Consider the following 22,788-nt stretch of genomic DNA (forward strand, 5'->3'; position numbering starts at 1 on the left):
AGGTTTTAAGCAAGTCCTTCCCCCCCCCCCCCCAGTTTTCTCTTCCAATCACATTCAACGTTTACCAGATTCCGTGAAAAGTCAGTTAAGAAAGAGCAACGCACATAGATAAACATCTACCGCCATTTCATACAATAGGAAAAAAATCACATTCTGTACAACAAACAGCTATATGGAATATCAGGCAGCTGCACAAAGTACCCAATTAGAAAACTGAAGCGAGAAAAGTTCTTGATGGTCTTTATGTTTGTATTCTTTCATGGCTCCACAATTGGTATTGTGTAGTCAAAGAGAAAAGATAAGGTATTTACAGGCCGTGATTAAAACCTGAAGTCTAATTGCTCTATCCAAGACACACATTCTCTCCTTTGTTTCCTAGCAGGATGTAGCTCTCTCTCTAAACAAATAGGCCTGAGCAATAATCACTAGTTTCCCCAAAAACTATACGAGCTTACAGAACAAAACAACTATTTTGTTCTATATAAATTCTGATATTTTCACTCTTGTATCTTCTAATTTTTAGTTAGATCAAAAGTTTGGAAAACATTAACCTCTCACTATCTACATATAAACAAAGAATTCTTTAAAAATGACATCTCTCCTCTAACATACCAAACGAACAGACTTTTTGCTCTCAAGCTGGAGATTTTTTCTATATCTATTAATTCATGAAACCTCAATGTTTCAATTTACAGACTTAAGTTCAGGGATAAATCCTGCTTATAATTATAGTATTTTAACAGGTACTAGAATGAGCTAAAAATAACTGAATTCATCAAAATATACCAGTATACTTATTTACTGTCCATAGTCCTGTAAACAAAGAATATTTAGAAAAGCCAGCTTTCAGCTGTAATACTCGCAGATTCTACCAACTTTTAATTACAAAATAACAGCTTGAAAAGTTAAAATACCAGTATCAGAAACTTACCAAGTAGACTGTTAGCAAAAAGGCTGAACTCAGTAATATCCTCCTGATGAATCAATTTTTTATTATTTGTATTACCATAGTGCCTCCCTAGAAGCCTAAGTCATGGACCTGGACTCCACTGTGCTAACATCAACAATGTAACTGACAGAGGAGTTGCTTACCATAATACTCTAAAAAGTACATTTCAGTACTATACCACGTTAAAAAAAACGTAGTGTATTTCAGGACGCACAAACATGCCCATAACATTAAAATATCTTTAAAATGTCGTTGACAAGAATTTATTCACACCTGACTTACAGATCTCAGTGTAAGTTTCCTTTACCAAAATAACCTCATTATGTTTACTTACATCTTTGCTGTAAAAGAACTGTACAATATATATATAAAAAGCCATCAGCTTTCATCTTTCCCCAATTTTAATCATCATCTTCTTCTTCATCGCTGATCACATATTTCTTGTGCTTTTTACTTGCTTTGTCATCATCCTCCGCTTTCCTCTTTCCAGAAGGTTCACCTTCCTGAGGGCAAAACATAATATATTTCAAGTTAAAATGAAAAATTCACCAAGTTTATTTCTGTGAAGAAAAACGAAACTGCTTCCAGTTTCAGTCCCCTTTCATAGTACTCAGACTTAAAATTTATTTTTACATGGTCAGTAGTACTGAGAGTACTCCTGACATTACTCCCAACCTCCACCACACTCTCCAATCTTACAGAATCATATCAAAGATGCAATTGCCTTGCAATTGTCCAATTACACATGGACTTCTGGTGTGCTGAATTTCATTTTCCACATTTAAAAATTAAGCACACAAGCTCCAAAGCAGCATCTAGAGTTATAACACTTGGGTGTTTTTAGATGCACATCAAAAAGTTAATATCCTCAGAAAGTACTAATATCACAATGCTTTACCCCTCCTCCCGCCCCCAAAAAGGTCCTATGGCTCCTGTCCCACAGACAGGACACAGTGTAGTAGTAGGAGTTTGTGTTTGTATTTTGTATGATTTAGAATGAAGGATAACGAATAATGCTAAATATTGTTAAAAGGTATACCATACGAATAAGGTGATCGACCATTCAAGTGTGCACAGCCCCGATCATAGAAGTGCCGGGCAATAGGGGGAGGATTAGAGTCGTCACTCCGACCCGTCTGTCGGGGAAAACTATACAGATAAGATATATACAAATTGTCTAGGTATATACACCACTGGTCGTAGAGGTACCGGGCCATAATGGGGAGGGTTAGAGTCCTCGCTCCTACCCGTCTGCCGGGGAGAAAATTGCACGGGTGAATATACCCTCGGTCGTAGAAGGATCGAGCCCAAAAGGTAGGGGGCTTCGTGTTTCCCCCTCTGCTTTGTCAGGCAGAGTTCTTTTTAGTGGGTACAAAACTTTTGTGTTTTGTAAGTCCCAGCACGAGCATGAGAAAGTATAAGGAACTGAAATCAAATAACCCCTATGAGAGAGAGAAGGCCATTTCTTGCAAATCTGTAAAATGACAAACAGGAAAGGTCCACCTTTAAATTAACTAGTTTAGATGATGAACCAAAATTTGATGGAGTATTAGAGGATGCAAGCAAGTTAAATGATTTTTATCTGACAGTAAAACAAGTCTCTTCCTGTTTTACAGAGATGCCACTAATACTGATGGCCCAAAACCAGTATTTAAATACCTGTTTAAAATCATGGAGCTACAGTAGATTCCGGAAAACTTCAGTACAGCTTTTTACAAGAAGGCTCAAATCATTTGAATTCAGGGAATCTGATTTGATCCATGAAGAACTGGAAAAATGTTGGGTTGGGCAAAGGAAGGGAAAGTATAGGAAGCGATTCTGCCCCCAACACAAGGAAGTTGTACCAATTTAACTAAATTGGTTTAGACACAGATGCAGTTAATCAACGCAACCTCCTTGTGTGGACAATCAGTTTAAGAGTACCTTATATAATCAATTTAAGCTTAAGTGAGTAAGGAATCAAGTTAAGCAAAGCTGATACAAAGCCCTCTGATCAGTCTATAGTGAAAGGAGTAGTGGCTAATCAAAATAATACAAAGATTCACTATCGTGACCATTGATTGTATTATGTGTCTGATGATGCATTGTCTACTTTGCTTTTAACTATCAAGCTAAAATAGTTAACATGTTAAGCATAAAGTTTTTTAAAATAATTTTTAGTGGAGTGGAGTCATAGCACACCAAAATGAGGGCTACTGTGTACTAATTCCTATTTGATTTACATGAACTGTAGATTCTATGTGGGTATTTAATTTACAAATTTAGGATATTATAGTAATGAAATAACTAGCTTTGGATTTAATTAAGTTTTATTTTATATATAAAATAAAACTTAATATGGACAATATAAATCAATAAATATAGTAAGAAAATACAAAAAGCAATCCCATAAATCACAATTACTTTAGCTATTAAATCCAAAGCTAGTTATTTCATTACTATAATATCCTAAATTTATAAATATATATCTCCCACTTTATGTACTTCTACTGTAGATTTAAATGCTTGTTCCTTTGGCACAAGGGTAAACCAATACAAATAAAAATCTAACTTTATAAACAGATTAATTTTCAATCTATCAAGTCTTTGGGTTCAAACACTAAAACACAACACTCCCAGAAATTCTATCAAGCAGTCATCTAAGATGTTCTGTAAACTTACAGCTTAAAACGACACAGTAAAAAACGAAATAATAGAATATATTCCTTTATTTTAAAGCTATAGATTTAAGGATGTCGGAGGAAAGTATATAACCATATGATAAAAGTCTCATTCACATTGTAAAGTCAACCATCTCAAACAACACTGTTTCCACTTCTCCCCTGACATGGCATCTTGCAGTGTGAATAGGATTTAACTACATCCATTAATTTTTGTAAAGCCACCAATTCAGAGACACTCTAGAACAGGGGTGGACAAACTTTTTGGCCCAAGGTCCACATCTGGATATGGAAATTGTATGGTGGGCCATGAATGCTCACTAAATTGGGGGTTGGGTTGCAGGAGGGGCTGAGGGCTCCAGCTGGAGGGGTGGGCTCTGGGGTACAGCCAGCAATGTGGAGTTCAGGGTGCAGGAGGGGGCTCTGGGCTGGGGCAGGTTGGGGTGTGTGGGGAGAGTGGGGGCTCTAGCTGGGGGTGCAGGCTCTGGGGTGGGGCTGGGGATGAGAGGTTGGGGGTGCAGGAGGGTGCTCTGCGCTGGGACCAAGGGGTTCAGAGGGTGGGAGTGGGATCAGGGCTGGGGCGCATGAGGGGGGGTCAGCGGTCCAGGCTCTGGGTGGCGCTTACCTCAAGCAGCTCCCGGAAGCAGTGGCACGTCCCCACTCTGGCTCCTACGCGGAGGTGAGTCCAGCAGGCTCTGCATGCTGCCCCGACCACAGGCGCTGCCCCTGCAGCTCCCACTGGCCGCAGTTCCCAGCCAATGGGAGCTGCGGGAGTGGTACTTGGGGCGGGGGCCTCGTGTGGAACCCCCTGGCCGCCGCTACGCATAAGAGCCGGAACGGGGACATGCCTCTGCTTCTGGGAGCCGTGCAGAGCCATGGCATATGGGAAGCATACCCCGCTTCCCAGCAGGAGCTCAAGGGACAGATTAAAACGTTTGAAGGGCCATAGTTTGCCCACCCCTGCTCTAGAACATGGTTAGGTCCCATCCAATCTATACAGCAATACAGAACTATGCATTAGTAACATTGTTGGACAACAATTTTAACTAAATCTGCAAACATGGCTGATTTTACAGTGTAGATTGAACATAAGTACCATTTTGGTCAAATATATGCTTCAAAATTTATTTCAGAATAAAAACAGGATTTTTAAACTTTAATCAGTACAATATTAGATACAGTAGGAAAAAGGGAAATACCTTTACAAGTCAGAAACTACTACGCAATAGGATGTTCTAAACCATCAGATAGAATTACAAAGAATAAAAAATATTCTGCATCTGAAATATAGTAAAGCATCATCAAGCTGGATTGTGCCAGCCTCTGAAGCACATTATCACTATCAAATGTGGAAAATGACCTGGAGTGTGGGGTTCTTAGGTCAAAAACTGAATTTATGCGTGCAAAATTAAAACTATTCTTTAATCTCAGAATTGGAGAAAAAAAAAAAAGAGCATGAATTCTGATTAGTCAAGCCATCACCAGTATTTTTCCCAACTGTTTCCTACTTTATCCCATAGGCTGTCCTAAAAAATACCTTTTTCGTGTACACTACGACTCAGCTATTTTGTTTTGTCATGCCGCATTTCCATTTTGGTCTGTTTGCTAAGTAACAAAATAATGTCTTGAAAGAGGTTGGATATCCAATTTTCTAGTACCCTAACACAAAGCTGAATGTAAGTTGTGTTTTGACTTTAGGAAAACTGATCAGGTCTAAAATATTTGAAGTTAGACTTCCAGACAGCATCTCATTTCAATTTCCTATGAACATCTTTAACACCACAATTAACAGAAGAGACAGAATAATGGAAGCGCTGCTCAAGAGAATAAGTTTAGTGCACTAGCTTGACAAGTGAGAGTATCTAACCCTGCAATCTTTAGTCAGTCAAAACTCACATTCAACCAAAGAACTTTTGCCTGAATAAGAAATGCAGAAATAAGTCCAACAGTTGTGCAGTTTTTCTGCTGACACTGTTACAACCAGTTAACTTTCCTGAAAGACATTTACGTAACAGTTTTGAGTATTTTTCCTTGCTCTTATGATGTTCCCTGATTTGTTAACCAGTTTTTAAAAAATGAATTTTCTATCATAGGAGACATTTTACATTGGAGCCTAATTAACTTTGATACAAAGAACAAATAAAATTGTTGATATAACAACTGAATTTCTTGTTTGGAAGAGAAAGCTCCTTACTTAAATATATATCATCAGGTCTAGGCAGTAATTTTACCCCTCTCCTCCACTATACTTAAGGACCACTGTTATTTTAAAATTAATGTTTAAAAAGTAGTGAAAGCTAACATAGGATTTAAGAATTCTATTAAGACTCATTTCTGCTCAACTTTAACCAAGACAAACTAACATATTTATAACCTAGAATCTCAATGGCAGCCCCTATCTGCACTAGGCATCTGAAAAGACATCTATCTAGTACAGGTATTTCGAAAATGCTCACTACACTGTACAACAGAATTTCCCAAAGTTACATCAATGGGAATACAACTTGCCTTTTATCAGTATGCTGCATCACTTGATAATTTGATGTTTTGATGCTGGACAAAGCACTTTAGCATTGAGGACCAGCTCTCAACAACCTTTTTGTTTGTGTGTTTGACTAGATAGCCAGCATCCTTGTGCAAATCACTAAGGTATTACAGTATTTGACAGATGAGTGCCATGCTTTGTGTATGAAGATATATACTGGTAAATACCTCCAAGTCTCTATTTATATACATTCAGAGTGTTGGTTACTATAACTCACCATTGCCACATTATGTTTTTTTTAAGCTTGAGCACCCCTATGTGGCAATGTTATGAACTTCAGCCTTAAAATGAAATTGTTTTAAAATGGAAGATGTAGCTCAAAGCAGCACAGCGGATTAGCTCAGTACTCTTTCACCTCTGACGAACCAGAATCAAAGCCTAATTGAGATCACAAACGAAAATGATTTTGGTGTTCATATATCACAAAAGAAACAATTGCTAACATCTGCTCAAGGGAGAAAAGGGACTGGAATTCCAGTTCAGGTGTAAGGGCGTTAGCATAATTAAATGGGGTTACTTGCACATATGGACATACCCAGACCATGTGTAACTAAGGACAATGCTTTTAGTGCCTCACTTTCCAGAACACTAAATTCACTCAACAAATTCAAAACTAAACACTATTGGAATACTTTTAACACAACAAAGCTTTCAGTGATTTGCTTTCAGTTATTTCACCACACTCCAGTTCCTTTTAATTATTTAATACAAACGTCACTCTGCTAACACTGTAATTGGAATTATCTCAGACACAGCAACACAGAATGGAATCCTAACCAACATCCCAGTTTTAGCCACTGGGTTTGGACAAGAGTAGGAAACAAATACACCTGATGAGGGTTTTACTGATCAGGGGTATACATCATGGTACAGCTTATATATGTGCAGTATACACATTGAAATAACTTTTGGAGGAATACAAGTTTGATCTTTCAATGAATTAAAGATTTTCCGTATTATAAGGTCCCGTACATCACACTGCAAGCTATACCGTATAGAAATCAAGAGTCATTTTGAGATATAATTTTGACATTTCAGTGAGATTATGGAATTATAATATTTGTCTCACTTTAATGAGCATAAATCAATATATACCAAAAAAACTACTACTAATTAAAGAAAAGAATATAATGTTTTATATGAGAATCTAAGACTTTACACTGATATAGTTACTTCAGTAGTCTCTTAATTATTAGAGTAGTACAAAAGGGACAAACAAGGACTGATGAGATGAAATTCAGTTGAAAAATTTGAAACTGAATATCTGAAAAAATTTTGCAATGATAAAATCATCTCCTAAGGGAAACTGTAGAAGCTTCACTGTTTGACTCGTTTAAAATCAGGACTGAACAAAGGCCGGGAAAATATTCTGTAGGCAACAATCCTAAATTGATTAATAGGTCTTTCATTTTTAAACTTCCATAGATTATGCTTTTGTATATACTAACTTTTGATCTAAATTTAATAAAGGACATCAACAGGAAACTAGGAAGGTAAGATTAAGCAAGATGCCATTCAAGTGCAAAAATCATCTTTTTACCTCTAACAAAGTAATTTAAGATTAAGATAGAAGTGCTAGAGATATAGATTATCTGACCTACAGATAATATATGTCATATATATCTACTACAGAGTCAAGGCGGCCATCATGTAATTGTCAGTAGAATTTTATCAGCTCTTACTACTGGGCAAGGACATTCTGTGTTTGAATCCTACACCAGCATTTTGACTCCAAATAAATTATGACGTTGCAGTGCAATATTAGATGGAATTTCCATTGTTTAGAGGTAGAGATGCCATCACAATTTTACGGGGAATTTAAAAAAAAAAAAAAAAAGGAGGCGGAAACCTTAATATTGTAGCCAGTATTTTCCTTCATATTATGCCTAGGACAGTACATGAGCTGTAAGTGCCACAGTCCTCCTTTTATCAAAGGATTAATAGTATACTAGTATTTAACTCTTCCCCTTAAAAAGCAATGATCTACGAATAGTGCTGCGTGAAACAGGTTTCCCCTCCCCCCCAACAGAATTGTCATAAGTTTATCGGGGGAGGGTCGTGCAGACAGTAAGGCCTGGTGGATAGAGCACTGGACTGAGATTCAGGAGCCCTGGGTTCTATTTCCGGCTCACTATGTAACCGGGGCAAATCATGTCAACTGCTCTGTGCCTCAGTTTCTCCATCTGTAAAATGGGAATGATGCTTACCTCCTTTCCAAAAGGCTTTGAGAACTCTGAAAGAAATACCTAGCTTTTATATATGGCTTTATTATTATGGAAAGCATATCAAATTTAACTTTACCTCAATCCCTGGGTCCACAAAACCTTGAAAAAATCTCAATTTACAAGAACTTAGCTGGATAAATATGATGTATCCAGTCATTAAAGCAGAGAGTAGTAGTCATTTTTCACAATAATACTCAAAATTATAAAAACAAATTGCTCATTTTCAGTCAACCAACTTTCACCATAAAATAAAATGCTTCTCTCACCTCATCACTAGTTAGTTTCTTTGCCTTGAGTAGTCTCTGCGTTCTGTCTTCATCTGATCCCTCATCACTGTCTGAAGAATAGATTCTAGCACGTTCCTCTTTAAAAAAAAAAAAAAAAAAAATTAACCCAGGTAAAGACTGGTCTGCAAATGCCAATGCCTGCCAAAGCACCTTGAACTGTACCAGGGATCAGCAACATTTGACACGTGGCCAGTCAGGGAAAACCGCTGGCTGGCCGGGACAGTTTGTTTACCTGCAGCGTCCATAGGTTCGGCTGATCACAGCTCCCACTGGCCACAGTTCACTGTTCCAAGCCAACGGGGGCTATGGGAAGTGGCAGCCAGCACATCCCTCAGACTGCGCTGCTTCCTGCAGCGCCCATCGGCCTGGAGCGGCGAACTGCGGCCAGTGAGAGCTGCTATTGGCCGAACCTGCAGACGCAGCAGGTAAACAAACTGTCCCAGCAAGCCAGCGGTTTTCCCTGACTGGCCACATGCCAAAGGTTGCCAATCCCTGAACTATACCATCACATATACTGTTGCCTGATATTTCTCTCAATAATGTGCCAAGATCTCACCATCTTCATGACAAACTATAAATAAATACACAAAGTATAATTAAACAGATTGAGCCTTCTTTGTAGTTTCCTTGTTCATTATGCACTGCTCTGAGAAATCTGTTATTTCATCAGGTCTAGCCCATGAAATCAGTTAATTTGAATTAGATAGGCTGCACTCATCAGATATTAACAAAAAAAGTTACATTCAGATTTTATTTGTACCTCTTATACCACCTTTATAGCGGTTTTTAATAGCTGCCAGACTGATTGCCTCTTCTCCTTCATCCTCCTCATCATAACGATCAGGTTCTAAATAATTTGCACTCAGCCCACGCTGATGCTGCTTCTCCCGCATTCTCCGCTGCTGGGATTCCCTGCGAATAGAAGCTCTTAACCTCTCCTCTTCTTTCTGTCCAGGAAAAGCAGCAGCATGTAAGGAACTCTGAGGAATTATACCCAGAGGGCATCTTTCTCCAATGCTTTGCACCTCGTGTAGTCATTTTATACCAGTGCAAAGAAAATGTCAAATTCTACCAAATCAGAATGGTACAGCTTGATGCTCACTTTGCACTGATGTAAATGACTACACACAGTGCAGGACTATGGAGAATCAGGCAAAGTATTTTTTATATTTGATATTTCTCTTGGTTGAAACATTTTTAGCTTTAGGTTTCCTTATTTATTTTCTTATTTAATGCAGATCAGAGACAAAGGCTTAATTTCCAAGATTACAAAATCAGGTTTGTGAATGTTATAAGAATTAAAACAGTTTAAAAATAGAGGCAACAATGTGTACTTATGATTAAACTTAAATTCTGTGCAATATCATAATATGCTAGGAGAAAATGTAACGAAGGTAACCATTACTTTTTGTTTCTGGATTGCTGTGTAAGTTTAATTTTTCCTATACAGAACAAATATGATAAACACTGATTTGTTCACCCCACTGTGCCAAGAATGACATTTTCAATTAGCACTACTTTTCCTGTAGCACTGTATTGTTATTTTCAGTTAATACAAAATTTTGAAAAACTAATATTTACATCTGTAGCATCATACTTAAATGAATGTTTGAGTAAATTTGTCCATCTCTAGATTTTTGTTTTCTTACTAAAATTAAGAATTATAAACATATTTACAGCTGTAACAAAGGAGTAATACAAATCCCAGAAGCAGAAAGGGGACCATGCTTTGAAGCAAACACTACAATTTTCTGCCCCCAATCCTGAAGGTTTGGAAAAACTCCCCATCTTGTGGGGATAGGGGCCAGCACCTTCCTCAGGGCTCCCTTGTGGCCTGCGGAGCACCTCAGAACCGCAGCTCTGCAGAGTTGTTTCTGCAGGTAATAGTAAATACTCCATTCACCGGGCTTATTTTAGGACAGCTACACCTCGATAGCAATTGTCATCTTTGCTGACACTAGTGACATGTAAACAGTCAGAATGCAAGGACACTTTTAATAAATGTATACTTTGGGGTGAAATCTTTTGCACAGTTGCCTGTGTAATGGTCCTCAAGTGCATGAAAAGTCTAGTAGCAGAACAAAAAAAAGTTACTTTTGTTAAAAGTCAAAAACATTAATTTTCACAGCCTTATAAATAAAGACATTTGGCTGATTTGCTTCCAAAAACTCCAGAACCATCTCTTAGCCCCTCTGCTTTAAGACTAAGCATGGGAATTTTCAGGCCAAAGGATTATTTGGAATGGTGACAGGGAGAGATTGGAAGGGAAATAAAAGGGGATAGACTAGAATAGGGCTAGTTTCTTTAATTATGAAATTACAATAGGCTCTAGAATGTTATACAGGAGGCACAGCATTTCACGAGGAAGGTAACAAATCAGCGAAGGGCTGAATAGAAGAATTAGTCACCCTAGCGGGCCAGGCTAGGAATGGCAGACTTGGGCATTAATTCTGCCACAAAACAGAGGCATAAATTACTGTGATTATTATACAACTGGCTGCTATGTTCACACACTTGGCAACCAACTTTACATAATATACATGAAGAAATACCTTCATTTGAGTCTTTGAACATTTATCTGAAAGAGACAAAGTCATCTTCCTGTGGAGGGCACTGTCTTTAGAGTGAGGCCTGTTAGAAAATCGTTCTAGGTTAAACACACTTCTTATAAGGGCACCTCTGCTTCCTAACATTAAGGTCAAGCCATGGAAGTCTGTCTGTTACCAAGAAGGGAAAGCAGCAGGGAAAAATGATAAAGGAGCAAATTCTTCATATGCATGCATATAGGAAGTTCCAATGCAAGTTAATACGTAAAAATTTCCACTGACAAATACACGATAACTTCCATATTAGAGTATAGCAGCACCTAGACACCTCAGTCAGGATTGGGGCCCCATTGTGCTAGGCCCTGTAGAACAATGGAGTGGCAGCTGCCTATCCCATTGATGAATTTGGGATATAATTTTTAATATGCAAATTAAGTGTACACAGTCCACATAAATATGAACTAGAAAGTCTGAGTCATTTAGTGACTGCTGGAAAATACAACACATCACCTTAAAATGAATGTTTATTTCATCTTAAAAATAAAGCCTTTTCAAAATTTTACTTCCAAGGCCTTCATTTATTGTATTCTTAATATTTGTTTTTAATTTTGTTATTTCTGAAATCTCTTGTTAAATGGGTACTTTACACTCTTACAATTTCTCCTCCTAGTTTACAAGGTAACCACTATACCAGGCGCCATATCCAGAGAGCATAAAAATGGATGCTGATAGAATATATTGTTGTGATTTCTATGTCAGCACCAGAGATTGCATCTTAATTTATTTTACTAAAACCCAATAAATACCCAAGAATATTCAGACATGATATTTGCAATTTGAAATGAACAATGTTAATTCTAAGTTTTGATCTAAAGAGTAATAAAATTCCTTATCATAATTAATACCTTAATCATTTCTGTGCGCTGAGACTCTGGATCACGGCCAGCCATGGGCAAGATACGAATTTTTTGGGTCTTTGAACATCTATCTGCAAGAGACAAAGTCATCTTCCTGTGGGTGGCGCTGTCCGTAGAGTGAGGCCTGTTAGAAAATTGTTATAGGTTAAACACTTCTCACAAGGACACCTCTGCTTTCCAAGAACAATTACAGACATGCCACAAATACAATCAGGAAAATCAAAGACTCATCCATACAAAAGCAAAAAAAAATTAAACAGAATAGATAATATGTACAGTACACAAGAATTATCTGATAGATCAAAATATTTAGCAAAATCACCCTTCCCCTAAGAAATCCTCCACATCCTCTTACACACCTAAATATTTCTCCTTCCACTTTACATTTATGCTTCTGGTCATAGTCACCATCTTCATAGCAGTGAAGTATGGTATGGAGATTTTTTTCCAAAGAACATCAACATTCCTCCTGATTCGCACCAAAACTTCTCATTTTAAAATTTTAAATTAAATATTAAAATTACAGACAAAAATATAGTCAGCCTAGATAGTGCAATAAATAGCACACTGGCCTTTCAAGCCTGGAGATTTGGTCTCAGACCTAGCTACCTTAATGTGCAGGTCTACTCTGAAAAGTGAATATTGAAAAATGGCAGCTTCTTACTGAACATTTCTGTTCCCTATGTATTCAGTGAAAGTGAAACAGCATTTGTATTTATTTATTCCCTATTATGCTATGGGAGAGAAGAGGATGCTGGCCTGTATTCTGGCTCACATATCAATGAAATCCAGATTGCAGGACCAAATTCTGACTTCATTTATGCTTGTAAAAAGGCGAGACAAACATGGCATCCCCAAGATGTCACTTTTTAGAGAAATGTACTTCGGTCTCAAGTGTAGCTAGCATGCTAGTCTTGGTCTTCAGCAACAGTATAAACTCAAACAATTTGGCAGTCTCTGTACAATTGATATTCAGATCCCAAAACGGCCAGCACTGAAGTCAAAAGGAAGCCTATAAAACTCATGACTGAGCCATAGTTAGGTGTATACATCAACACCAGCCTTACTTTTCAAGGGACAGAAAATTCTTTTAAAAATAGTGGGGGTTTTTTAAAAAAAACCTCTTCCATACAAGGTGTAGTAAAAGAAAAACTAATGATCCATTACTTTACTAATTCATCTCCACCTTTTAAGACCCAAATATTTCATACCAAAACGCTGTACTATGACTTCAAGCTCTGTTAATGAACTGTATGTTTACCTGAAGGTTAATTTAGTCTTGAACACAGCCTGGCCCTGTAGACCAGTTCCTTGTCTGATAAACAGATGGTTGTGATCTCCTTGTAATGGTGCCTTGTACACATCAAAGACTTCATTGCCCAAATGCAGCGACATGCTTGAAAAAAGATTCATATATCAGTTATTTTCGTATTTAGTGACTCATTCTGTTTTTACACCAATATAAACGAAGGAAGCCTTCTCATTCCCTCTTTTTTATGCATAATGTGGATTGAAATATTATTAGCTAAGTAGTACAATATTTGCTCAAAGATCTGAGAAAAATTGTGCAAGAACTTCAAATTTCACTCACTCCTCACTTTTATATGCAAGAACATCTGACAACTATGTTTTCCTAGTCTAGAAAAACCTAAGCTAACCTTCCATCTGACCACTTGACTATCCGTGCATTGCTTTCTCGAATCTCATTTCCTTCTTCATCTCGTCGCATTCGCCAACGTATGGTGTTTTCCACCTGTTGGAACAGAAAGCCTGTAAACATGTATATAAAGTAAAATGTGAACTAGCTTAAAGGAATATTGAAAAAAGATATAATTGGGAGGTCAAGAATCAAGTGCCAGTAGTTAGCTGAATCTTCTGCGTGCAGGGTAAAAGAAAAGCTTTTGCAGAACAGTTACACTGCATCTAAAGAAAAAAGTAGATACAACAGAAAACAGCTAAGCAATTTCTATGAGTGCTGAACTTGTTTACTTCTTGGTAGAACAAGAAGCAGGGGATATCTATGAAAAGTGTGACTCAAACCATCACCTCTCAACCCCCCAGGCTTTTTGTTTTATATAGTAGTTTGAAAGAACCTAACAGGAAAGACGTGAGATGCAGAAAGAAAAGTACAGCTATACCTTTAGTTTTAACCTGGTTCTACCTTCTTCATCAAGCATCTCCTCATCTTCAAATTCATCCTCATAATACTGAGGATCAAAAGGTCTGTAATAAATTAGATAATGTATTCTTTATTCACCTATCTTCCAAAAAAGCAAACCCATGTTATTCTAGGATTGCTAAAAATAAATTTGTGATTCCATTAAATTATATATTACACACAACTGTAGACATTACTGCCATGGTATACGTACATTTATTTCTGCCACCATGTAATAAACTGGAGAGGTTTTAAACCACAGGAGACCTACCCTAAAGTCTCCCAATAATATCAGCTGCAACCACTTCTAACTTTTTAAATCTCTGAATAGCTTTTTTAAAAAGAAAAAGTCTACCTCAAATGTGGTATCCTCCCCTGAGGTCCCATTGTGGCAAATAAGAGGTTAGGCCTGAGTCTAGGACTAGATATGATCAGCCTGGTCCAGTGAGTTTTAAAGTGTGATAAAGATTTTGTGAATTATTACAGTTAGGATGCAGGAATTCCTGCCAGGACAACATTTGGATGAACCATCTTTCATATGAGCCTAATACACTGGTGGGCAACCTGCGGCACGCGGGGCACACGTGACCCATCAGGATAATCTGATTACAGGTTGCAAGACATTTTGCTGACGTTGACCGTCCACAGGCATGGCCCCTCACAGCTCCCAGTGGCGGCGGTTCGCCATTCCCAGCCAATGGGAGCTGCAGGAAGTGGCGGCCAGCACATCCCTGCGGCTCGCCGCTTCCCACAGCTCCCATTGGCTAGGAACGGCGAACTGCGGCCACTGGGAGCTGCGGGTGGCCATGCCTGCTGACGGTCAATGTCAGCAAAACGTCTCACGGCCCACAATCAGATTACCTGGATGGGCCACAGTTGCCCTCCACTGTTCTAATAGGTATCAGATTTGACACAGTCCCACACCTAACCCATCTGAGAGAAGGGAGAGGCAGAAACACAAATTTCTTTCTTCCTCCACTACGCCTGACAGCTGGAGGAGTTGCCATTCTCACTTCCTCTCCCAGATGCTGTAAAGGAAAAGAAAGTGGGTCAGAGAGAAGCTGTTAATCTGCTAAATTATTGCTATTTTAGGCCTAGCCTGCACTAAAAATTTAGGTTTGTTTAACTATATTGGTCAGGAGTGTGAAAATTCCACATCACCGAGTAGTGTAGTTAAGCTGACCTAAGTCCCTGTGTCAACAGTACTAGGCCCACAGAAGAATTCTTCTGTCGACCTAGCCACTACTTCTCAGGGAGGTGGATTATGTATGCCAGTGGGGAGAACCCCTCCCATCAGCATAAGGAGTGTCTATATTGAAATGCTACAGCAATGCTGCCGTCCTATTGTAGCGTTTCAAGTGTTAACAAGCCCTTAGTCTCCATTTTTGGGTACTGACCCATTAAAATCTCCAGTATCTGCCCTTGCTGTTGTTTATGGCTGCAAATAATGTTGGGAGGAGAAGCAGTGAAAGCGACCAGAGTTGTCGGCTTCACTTTTCTGCTTTTTGAGAAAGCTGTCAATTGCTGCAAAGCATTGCAGTAGTCTGTCTGTAGACCTTCAAACTCTGTACATCCTGACCCACAAAGGTTCACATTTGGAACATTATCTTTTCAATCATAAAGGCTATTGGCTCATAAATACTTCCTGACAGGCCACAGAACAGAACATTTTGAAAATCATGCAACGGTGCATTGGGATAGAGGTGGTCCAAAAGAAGAGTTCTCTTTAAAAGTGGTCTGCAGCAGGAGAATGGGAGAACCACCAAACTAGAGTATGTCAGGAACAGGCCTAGATTTACAGGGAAATGGACACCTTTTACAAGATCCAATAATATAAGTCCCAAGTCAGTGGTATGTTTAGAAAAAGCAATATTCAAAACATTTTTTGTAACTGGTTGATGTGCAGTTGGAGTCACAGAGTAGTATTATAAGGAGCTAAAGAAATTTATTTTCTTAGAAATTTTGGATAAATATTATGATCTCTGTTATACAGATGGTCAGTCTGAATGATCATAATATAGTTTCTTCTGACTTCAATGAATAAAAAAATAGTAATTTAGCAAACAGATGAGGTCAAGCTTATTCTAAAATCCAAAGCAGTGCTTCTATTATTCAAAAGTACATTTTTATGTCATTTGGCTAAATTAAATGGCTTACAATACACTAGAAGATTAAACCTCAAACTGAATAAATATGAAAACTACATGTTTAGAACTCAACAGATCATCTTAAAAGCTAGTCTTTATAATACTATGAACTCATTAGGCACATGGTACTGTTTCAAGTCACTAGACTTTTAAAACTGATGCGTTGTGAAGATACATACTAAACTAAAAACCTGAAAACCATGCACAGTTCTAGTAAATACATCACAGCTCAAAGCTTCTCTAAGCTACTTTTTACATTATGTTCAGTACATCATTTTTGGATTTGCAAAACAAGGTTGCCTATTGAGAAGAGTCATACAGATAAAATTAAATGCCATCAAAACAGATTTCCTTGATTTAGGAAATACTCAGGTCCCCTGAACAAGCTGTTTACTCTGAATTAAATCTCAAAGGAAGATCATTTGGTTTTACAATATGTGGTCCATTATTCAGGATGAAAGTATCAAGGTTCACCAAAAACTAAAGCGGTGTTGAAGAAAGGCAAGATAGCTATAAATTCAGGAGAATAGTGCAATGCAGCCACAGGCAATTAAAGAAAATAGATTAAAAAGGACAGAGCTACTCATTTGAGTTGCAAACCAAGCTTACAAAAACAAAATCACTAGTTCTTTTACTGATTTAGACAAGAGTGAGATGATTAATTTTATAGGTAGACCAGTTAAAAATGGCTAATCTCACAGGGTCAAATTAATACAAAATAAAAAGGAGTTATTTAAAATTATGAAATGCATGTATCTAACAGGTTGAACCTACACATTTAGTTTACAAGAAGACTGTAAAATGAAAAGTGATCTGAATATCTGATCGACTATATCAAAGTATGCACCCCAGTGTTAATTATATTTAATGTTGCCAACAGAAATTTCATTGGACTACTAGACAAAAGCAATACAGGGAAATACTAAGTGTGAGTATAAATAATTAACACCTTTAACAAAGACACAAATGCAGTATTACCTGGGCTCCACACTGAGGAAGTTGGGCAGCTTCACAAAATACAAGTCATTTCCTAAGTCAGTGTTTACTTTTGGTATCTCTACTTCTATTCGCGTTTCTGGAATAGGTTCTTCTTCCTGCTGCTCCTGATTCAGTCCATTCTCATCCTAATGGATGGAGTAGCAAAACCACATTACATTATGCAGGTGAAAAAAGCCAGACTGTTCAGGTTGTTCCACTGACCACTTAATTTTTGCTCTGAAACATATGGAAAACCTCTCTCTCTGTCCGTCCATCCACCCACCCACACGGAATTGATTGTGCAAAGCACACACTACTGAGATAAAATTATCACACACAGTACTCAAGCATTAAAGTGATTTCAGTTATGAATGTTAGCTCAAGATACCAAGAGAGAATGGAAATAAAAAGCATGGGACTGATCCAAATAAATCTGTCTTCTACAAGGAGCTAGGAAATGGTGGTAACTTTGCCTAGACTAAAACTGGCCTTTAGATGTAAAGGGCTTTGAATCCATTGCCATCTAATCCCAAAAGTACTTTTCCAACAGGCCTTACTACAAGTATCTAGAACAGTTATAGTACTATATTCTACTTGTTGACATAATCAGAACGTACTCAAAATATATAACCACAGTTACAACAGCAGAAAAACAAGTGACCCTATCGTACATTGCCATGTATAAGAGGTGAAACCGTTAATAGTGATTCTTTCTGCCTGGGCAGTATCATTTATGAATTCTCATTAAATTATCAGTCTTTCATTAAAGCATGCTAAAACTCAGTCCCCTAGGATTTAAAACTCTATATTAGACTGCTGGGCCAGGTGTAAGAGGCATAGCAGGCAAATTCTTTTGAAGGACTTACAATAGGTTGCCCTGGAGTTGGTGGCTTGTCTTCCCCATCACTCCCTGAAGAAATGTCATCTGCACCTCCAAACAGATCTATCGAATCTCTGTGATCTTCGATAGAAAAATTATTTTATATAGGAAGAAAGAGAAACTGTTATATTCTACCACTAGAAGTCATCTACAAGATCATTAAAAGTGACCTGCAAAGGAGAAAAAAAATTGATTTCCTATTTTGTGCATTTCTCTAGGAGGTTCAAAGAGGCCTTGAAAAGGTGATTCATCTCTTCCCTCACAAAAAAGTTTTTTAAACTTAAAAATTCAGGTCACATCTACCTTGGAAAGACTCTGACAGGAATACTACTGAAACAATGACATCGTAAGGACCAAGAGTGAAAGCTGAGCAATTGAGAGGGACAGATTTTGGATTAGATGATTTAAACTTTGGTTAAAATCATTGAAGTTAAACTGATGTTAACATATTGGACAAAGGCAGATTCGACACCTCCATCCATTCAAGCAAAGTGTGGTAGGTAATAATATATATTCTCCAAGTCTCCCATAATCAAACAACAGACTCACTAATTTCCAGGATCTTGCAGCAAGAAATTAGGATATAATGATGTCACCAGATTTTTCAATTAAAAAAAAATTAGTTCAGTCTGTTGCCAAGGAAAGTGAAAGCGTGATAGCACTGGGAAGAGATGACTTCGAACTGTGCAAGCTTCCCCACGCAGCTCTATTGCTGCACCTTAGTTGTTATGCTCTGCAACTCACCAGATAATCCATCACTAGTTTTTTCCTCAGCTAATATTTCCAGTCATACAGAGTTTTAAAGTGGATGTATGCTTAATGCCAGATAAAGTAGAAGGGATTTGAAAAAACAGCTAATTACCTTTTTGTCCTTCTGCATCGCTGTCCATTTCTGAATCTGATGCAATTGGTTTTTTACGTTTCATTCGCAAAATTTCATCTTCACTGTCACTGCCTCTTGCAGACTCTATCAAAGAGAATATATCTCCTCAAATTAAGAATTTCATTCTGCATCTTTTTACATCTCACACTATCCACAGCTTGTATTAATAAGTAAACTAATTCAAACAATGAAAAAATAATTGACGTTTACTGGGTGAATCAAGCTTTATTAAAAAACTATTATTGTTAGAAGTCAACTGGAATTAATAAATAATTTTATAACCAAATCTGAATCATTTCAAGCCAGGACAACAGAAGTGATATTGTTATGGACAAGTCAACAAGAAAACACATGACTTAGGGTCCTCATTGTAATGGTGACAGTTCAGTCTGTTCAACATTAAGATTTGATTTTGTTTATGAAAAGACAGTAGAATCAATCTTTGAGAAAAGGTCACCCAACGGGAGGATTAATTATCTCAACTATGAGATGACTACAAGAACCCAGAGAAGGTCAGGGATGACGATATTTTAATTTGTCTATTTATAGTCAAATCATTAACACTGTATTCAATCCTACCAGATTTATGCTCCTGTTCCTCATCATCATCTGAACGCCTGTGATCTTCATCAGAATGCTGGGCCCTTTCGTCATCATCAGAATTCTGCATCTTCTCCTCATCAGAATGCTGGGCCCTTTCGTCATCATCAGAATTCTGCATCTTCTCCTCATCAGAATGCTGGGCCCTTTCGTCATCATCAGAATTCTGCATCTTCTCCTCATCAGAGATCTGAGGCCTCTCTTCATCATCTGAGTTCTGCATTTTCTCCTCATCAGAGTTTTGTAGTCTTTCCTCATCATCAGAAATCTGAGGCCTTTCATCATCATCAGAGTTCTGAACCTTCTCTTCATCATCAGAGATTTGCGGCCTTTCCTCATCATCAGAATTCTGGAGCTTCTCATCATCATCTGACTGATCACTTTTGTCCTCTTTGCCCCATTTTTCATCCTCCGAATTTGCTTTTTCAGATCCATCTGCATCTGAGCGACGGCTACCTTCATCTGATCCGTGTCCTCTATCATCATCGTCATCAGCAGCTTCTGAACCACTATGCTGATCTATATCTGACTGGTCATTATCTTCATGCTCAGAATGTCCCGAAGCTTCAGAGTGATTGTACGATCTTTCAGACCGAACGTCACTCCCGGTATGGTGAGATGCTCCCTCATCCTCACTATCATCTCCAAATAATTCTTTATTACTGGGCTTTACTGCCTCTCTGTCATCATCTCTGTCACTCTCACTTCCAGAAACATTACTGCCAGAGCCAGCATTCTCCTGATCAGAGTCAGAGTCAGATCCAGAGTCAGAATCTGGAAAATAAATATTACCCACTTAAAAGTGATTGGGGGAAAGATCGCCAGATGAGGAGATAACAAAAAGATTAGCACTTCTTAAGACAAAGTGGAAAAATATAAGAGGGGACATGAGACACACACCTAAATAATGAAAGTAAATTGCATGCTCTTATTTACATGATAAGAATAAAAAAACAGCTAATGAAGTTGTGACATTAAAAGGAATTTTTTTTTTCTTTTTTTTTCTTTTTAAAGGACAGATTACTGGTCTGTGATCCTGTCACAAGGCATCATTGAAACCAGAAGTCTACTAGCAGTCAGAGAAAAACTGTACATTTATATGGGTAATGAGGAGACAAAGATAAATTTGATAGTTTAAAAAACCTTTTTTATTCTAACATTTTACTCTGTTTATAACATCTTGTGAGTTCAAAACTGAAATTGTTTTCAAATCCAATTTGTTTGCCTTTCCCCAACACATGCCCACAGACAAATTAGTTACAGTAGAACTACTCATGAGTGCTGGGTTTGCAGCACTAATTTTTATTCAAGAAAAAAAACAGGGTTTGTTCTGAAGAGTAAATTACATAAAATGACAGGAACTTCGCAAACATAAAAAAGCTCAAATTTTGGACAAGCCAATCTGGACAATATCCATAAAGAAATTATTTCAGCATTTTTCTTTGAATTGTTGATGACAACTGTGACGTATGAATTACGTTAAGGAACCACGGTGATCATCACAAATATATGTAAAAAGAAAAAGTTATAGAAATTATATTAACAGATTATTTTTCTGGATAAAAAGGTACAAGCAGGAAACTCATGGAATACAAACATATCTAAACATAAAAATACTCAAAGAGTAAAAAGGCTAATTATCAAATTTATAATCAGAAACCAATTTTGCAGCAATTTCATGAAAGTCAGTTATGCAAGATCATGCAAAAGGGAAACTAATACACTATGACATGCACATTCACTAAACTCTCAGTCCTAAAACATGTACTTTTTTATTTTAGATGTATTTTAACTGGAACTGATGCACTGAAAAGGAAATGAAATTGAAAACTTGTTTAACATAATAAGAAAAAAAGTTCTAGACTAAACCAGAAAAAAAGACAGTTTTCCAAAAGACAGGTGATGAAAAGTGGGTTCTTTCTTTCCTCTCCTTTATTAAATATTAATTTAGCTCTGCACCCAGGAAAAAAATGCTTTGCCAAAAAATCCAAATAACAATATCTCAACCCAAAGAAATTCATAAATAATAGTTTATATAAAGCAAATATTTGCCCCTATTTATACAGTTTATAAAATTAAAAACAGAACAAAGATCTAGTTGCATTAAATTCGTATCTCTTATGCCCAAGCTGGGGCAATCTGTTTGCTTCACTAAAGAGCTGAAGTCCTTTACAATGCAGTACCTATTAAGCAGAAAAAAACGGGGGTAGGGGGATTACGATCAACAGAATCAGTAGAACCACCCGGGTTAAGCAATTTCCCTGTCAGCTCCACAGTCGAATACTGGGGCTAGAGAACTTGGTCACCTCTAACAGCAGCTGTAATAAAACAGGCTACGATACTGGGGTATTGCTAGTAATGAAACCCTTCGGGCCCAGAGCAGGGGCCATGGACACACGCCCCCCTCCCCTGGCTGCAGCACTTGTCAGGGGCATCCCAGGGGTGCAATCACCGCGGCAGGCAGGAAGTCAGCCCCGGTGGGCCAAGTACAAAACCGCAGGGCAAAGCCCGCCCACCACAAACACTTCTTACGAAAAGGGGCAAAGCCTTGGTGGAGACTGAAGGGAACCAGCAGCCGGAGAGGAGAAAGGGAGGGGAGGGGGAGACCCCGGAGGGGCAGAAGGACGGGCCAGTCGTTCGGGGGAGGGAAGGGGCAGAGAAGGTTAAACACGGGAAGCGCAGCGGGGCGGGCCTCTCTCCCCTCTGCGGACCCTGCGTTGGTACCTTTCTGCTCGGGCTCGGAGTCGACATCGCTCCCGAACAGGTCCTCCATGTCCGCCATGGCGCGGGCTCACCGGCGCCAGGCACGACGCAGCCGCAAAGCGCAGGCCTCGCTCGCCTCCTTTCCGGCGCTGCCGCGCCACTGGGAACTGGGGAGGGCCGCGGCGCCAGCCAGTGACGCGCGTGCGGAGCGACTGGTTCCGTACGGGGTCAGGGGCGTGGGGCCGCCTGTGCTGACCCGACCCAGGCACGGGGGTGGAGGGGGCGGGGGGAGCCTTAAAGGGGCAGCGTC

General features: G+C 38.4%; 1 protein-coding gene across 1 annotated transcript; it reads right to left on the bottom strand.

Annotated features, from left to right (window-relative positions):
- Positions 1–1,185: 1,185 nt before the first annotated feature.
- Positions 1,186–22,665, bottom strand: LEO1 (LEO1 homolog, Paf1/RNA polymerase II complex component). The gene is made up of 12 exons (XM_084641341.1): positions 22,500–22,665; positions 19,755–20,549; positions 19,155–19,259; positions 18,279–18,373; positions 17,413–17,558; positions 14,268–14,352; positions 13,788–13,882; positions 13,391–13,525; positions 12,118–12,253; positions 9,427–9,613; positions 8,646–8,743; positions 1,186–1,452 (listed from the first exon to the last, which is right to left on the bottom strand). The coding sequence occupies exons 1-12, from the start codon at positions 22,555–22,557 to the stop codon at positions 1,351–1,353; spliced, it is 2,037 nt and encodes a 678-aa protein (XP_084497467.1). The 5' UTR covers positions 22,558–22,665; the 3' UTR covers positions 1,186–1,350.
- Between the last annotated feature and the right edge of the window lie 123 nt (positions 22,666–22,788).

This window comes from Lepidochelys olivacea, assembly GCF_965140295.1.
Source record: "Lepidochelys olivacea isolate rLepOli2 genome assembly, chromosome: 10".
In the NCBI taxonomy this organism is placed as follows: domain Eukaryota; kingdom Metazoa; phylum Chordata; order Testudines; family Cheloniidae; genus Lepidochelys; species Lepidochelys olivacea.

Excerpts from the sequence above, each read along its gene's own strand:
- LEO1 (XM_084641341.1), bottom strand. The coding sequence starts at position 22,557 with ATGGCGGACATGGAGGACCTGTTCGGGAGCGATGTCGACTCCGAGCCC. Across the intron at positions 20,550-22,499 it reads CTCCGAGCCCGAGCAGAAAG|ATTCTGACTCTGGATCTGAC; the intron begins GTACCAACGCAG and ends TTTATTTTCCAG. Across the intron at positions 9,614-12,117 it reads AGCGCACAGAAATGATTAAG|AAAGAAGAGGAGAGGTTAAG; the intron begins GTATTAATTATG and ends TTTCCTGGACAG.